The 4,125-nt window shown below is 44.5% G+C and overlaps 1 protein-coding gene across 1 annotated transcript in view; it reads right to left on the minus strand.

The window, feature by feature from the left end:
* LOC109469416 overlaps positions 1–423 on the minus strand; it is a gene marked incomplete at its 3' end in the record, with an annotated part of 24,561 nt that extends 24,138 nt beyond the window's left edge. The window contains exon 1 of the mRNA XM_019767918.1: positions 272–423. Within this exon, the coding sequence (XP_019623477.1) occupies positions 272–296 (25 nt within the window). The remainder of the gene's footprint in view (positions 1–271) is intronic.
* Positions 424–4,125: the final 3,702 nt, after the last annotated feature.

Here is a 4,125-nt window from a genome sequence, read left to right on the forward strand (position 1 = left end):
AATCTCGGTCGACTGTCGGCCGTACAGGGACGAGCTACGGGCGAGCTGGAAACGAGCTCTGCGACCTCAAAAATCGCCGGCGACTAGTCGCTGATGTTAAGAACACGTTTCACGTTTCAGCGAGCTTCGGCCGAATCCAAAAAATCGCCGGCGATGTCGTTTAGAGCTCGCCGACTAGTCGGCCCATCGATTTACGCGCAATGTGACAGACCCATAAGTAATACACAGAAGAAAAAGACAAATTGACACAAAATAAGAGAAAATCTGTTACCTCCGGTGTCACCAGTCTGGGACATGATGCCACTTGTCTGTTTTCTGCACAGCAAAAACACGCCCTACACCAGGCACGGGTTTGTCGACTGACGCGAAGCCTGACTGACGCCCACGCAGCGACTAAAACCAGCTTTACGTAACCTGCTACAATTGTTGTGCAAAGTTTGATTGATCGTACGACCAGCACGGAAGTAATGCATATTTTTTTACTAACTAGTCTACCAAACTTGAAAACTAAGGGATGAAAGCTAAGCAAGGCAGTCAGCGCCACATTTTGAAGTAATCGAAAACGTAATTTTTTTTCTTCAAAGTTAAAAGATATGCCCAGTACCCACGCATTGCTTTGATAAACATAATTGCAAGTCTGTGAAAAAATATTGTGCTTTGAAACGATGAGACAATTTTCATGTAAACACCTAATGATCCTATGTCTTCATGCTCAAAGCATCTTGGCAAAATCAGTACACAAACGCAATCATGAACTTTCAAAAGCACAGATTACAAACTTACTGTGTGCTTATGTCTGCAGTCGTAATGAAAAAAAAAGTATTTTATTATTGCACGTGGGAAAGCAAACTAACATTTGGTGGGAGGGGGTGAAACACAAGAAAACACAAGGCCTTCCATCAACACAGAGAACAGGCATGGAAGAGACTCAGAAATAAAGTCATCCAGTGCATAAAGCAAGCTAAGAAAAACCACTACACAAAGAAGGTGCAACAACTGAAAACAGAGGATCCAGCCAAGTGGTACAAGGAACTGAAATCCGTATGCAACTTAATTAAACCACCCAGTTCCATTCAAGTGCCCAACGTTGAAACCACAAGGCTACATAGCAGATGCAATTAACAAGCACCTGGCAAGTATCTCACAGCAGACCCCCCGGTGAGCACCTGCCAACTTCCTGCTTATTTTACCTACCTGCACCCTCCCCACCGCCACAGATCCAACCCTGGGACATGTACAGAGAACTGAGTAATATCAGAGTCCGTAAAGCGGGAGGCCCAGACGGCGTTGCACCCAGGATTGTAAATTTAAAATGTTCGCCTGTGAACTCTCGGAAGCCCTTACTGACATATTTAACACATCACTTAGAGAAGGAGTTGTCCCAAGTGCGTGGAAAGAGGCTGTAGAAGCCCCCCTTCCGAAAGAGCTCCCGGCAACAGTCGACAAACTGCGCCCAATATCACTTACGTCGATATTTGCTAAGATCTGCGAAGGATTTGTTGCAAAGTGGACAATGTCTGACCCGCCGGGCCGCTTCGTCACGTCCATCTCACTTGTTTTTCTAACCATGCATATGGATGTTCATAGTTCATCATACCTATCACACATAAACATTCTGAGCCAATCTGGCTGCCCCCATCTTCCGACCTCTGCCTGGTTTTCAATGAGAAAAGACACCAACACAAACAAAACTGTCAATGAAATTTCTGGAGCTATCTGTCAAATATTGGGTCGCTAATGCCCCTGTCACATTGTCGACGAGCTTCGGCCGTATTTGTCGATCGCCGAAAGATCGGCCGATTTTGAGATCGACCGACGATCGCGCGTATTTTTGGCTTGAAAATCGTCGCTGTCACATTGTGCGAGGCTCGGGCGATGGCTTGGGGATACATCTATGATAATGAAGTCCCTATGACATGGCAAGCATATGAAGCAAGGCCATTGTATCCACCTAAAAATGAATAGTTTGGCCAAGTTTTATGTTTGACCTGTCGTGATATTTTTTAGCAAAGTAATGTAGCGGACTGGCAGAATAAAATAGAAATATAAACAGGAATTCTGTGAAAGATCCAACTCAAATACTACCACAAGAGCCACAAATTGGCACTACCCTCTGGTTAACATAAAGACCCCCTTTTTGACCAAACAAGAGTCGGCCGAAGCTCGCTCGACACCCGGGCGCATGCGGCTCGAGTTACGGTGGACGATCTATCGATGCTCGCACGATCTCTAGACCATTCAACCAAAATGTACAACAACATAATGATTATCATCAAATCAAAATCTTTTTTTCTACACCTGTACGTGTACCTGAAAAAAGGTAATAAGATATATTGTTCTAAAACTTTGCGTCCATACTTCTGTCTAAAATAGTATGAATCTTCCAGTAACCAAGTTTATTAGCCATTCAATGGCATCAAAGTAGACAGAGGTAAAAAGAGCCATGCAATATAGACTTCAACTAGTAAGAAATATCTATCACATGACGTTCTTGTACCCTAAGGCAACATCATTCCAGAATGAACAAGTGTAAAAGTCAATTTATAATACAATCCTCTAAAATAAGGCCACACTCCTCCTAAAGGAACAAGAGTAAGGAATTTCAATCAGTTGGGTTCAAATAATATTCAGCGACCATCGCCCGATTTTCGAAGCGAAAAACGGCCGAGACTCGTGGTATGTACGCCCGAATCTCGGCCGACTCTCGGCCGTACAGGGACGAGCTACGGGCGAGCTGGAAACGAGCTCTGCGACCTCAAAAATCACCGGCGACTAGTCGCTGATGTTAAGAACACGTTTCGCGTTTCAGCGAGCTTCGGCCGACTCCAAAAAATCGCCGGCGATGTCGTTTAGAGCTCGCCGACTAGTCGGCCCATCGATTTACGCGCAATGTGACAGACCCATAAGTAATACACAGAAGAAAAAGACAAATTGACACAAAATAAGAGAAAATCTGTTACCTCCGGTGTCACCAGTCTGGGACATGATGCCACTTGTCTGTTTTCTGCACAGCAAAAAACACGCCCTACACCAGGCACGGGTTTGTCGACTGTCGCGAAGCCTGACTGACGCCCACGCAGCGACTAAAGCCAGCTTTACGTAACCTGCTACAATTGTTGTGCAAAGTTTGATTGATCGTACGACCAGCACGGAAGTAATGCATATTTTTTACTAACTAGTCTACGAAACTTGAAAACTAAGGGATGAAAACTAAGCAAGGCAGTCAGCGCCACATTTTGAAGTGATCGAAAACGTAATCATTTTTTTCTTGAAAGTTAAAGATATGCCCAGTACCCACGCATTGCTTTGATAAACATAATTGCAAGTTTGAAAAAAATATTGTGCTTTGAGACGATGAGACAATTTTCATGTAAACACCTAATGATCCTATGTCTTCATGCTCAAAGCATTATGGCGAAATCAGTACACAAACGCAATCATGAACTTTCAAAAGCACAGATTACAAGCTTACTGTGTGCTTATGTCTGCAGTCGTAATGAAAAAAAATATTTTATTATTGCACGTGGGAAAGCAAACTAACATTTGGTGGGAGGGGGTGAAACACAAGAAAACACAAGGCCTTCCATCAACACAGAGAACAGGCATGGAAGAGACTCAGAAATAAAGTCATCCAGTGCATAAAGCAAGCTAAGAAAAACCACTACACAAAGAAGGTGCAACAACTGAAAACAGAGGATCCAGCCAAGTGGTACAAGGAACTGAAATCCGTATGCAACTTAGTTAAACCACCCAGTTCCATTCAAGTGCCCAACGTTGAAACCACAAGGCTACATAGCAGATGCAATTAACAAGCACCTGGCAAGTATCTCACAGCAGACCCCCGGGTGAGCACCTGCCAACTTCCTGCTTATTTTACCTACCTGCACCCTCCCCACCGCCACAGATCCAACCCTGGGACATGTACAGAGAACTGAGTAATATCAGAGTCCGTAAAGCGGGAGGCCCAGACGGCGTTGCACCCAGGATTGTAAATTTAAAATGTTCGCCTGTGAACTCTCGGAAGCCCTTACTGACATATTTAACACATCACTTAGAGAAGGAGCCGTCCCAAGTGCGTGGAAAGAGGCTGTAGTAGCCCCCTTCCGAAAGAGCTCCGGCAACAGT

The sequence above is a fragment of the Branchiostoma belcheri genome, unplaced genomic scaffold, assembly GCF_001625305.1.
Source record: "Branchiostoma belcheri isolate BF01 breed outbred unplaced genomic scaffold, Haploidv18h27 scaffold202, whole genome shotgun sequence".
Taxonomy (NCBI): domain Eukaryota; kingdom Metazoa; phylum Chordata; class Leptocardii; order Amphioxiformes; family Branchiostomatidae; genus Branchiostoma; species Branchiostoma belcheri.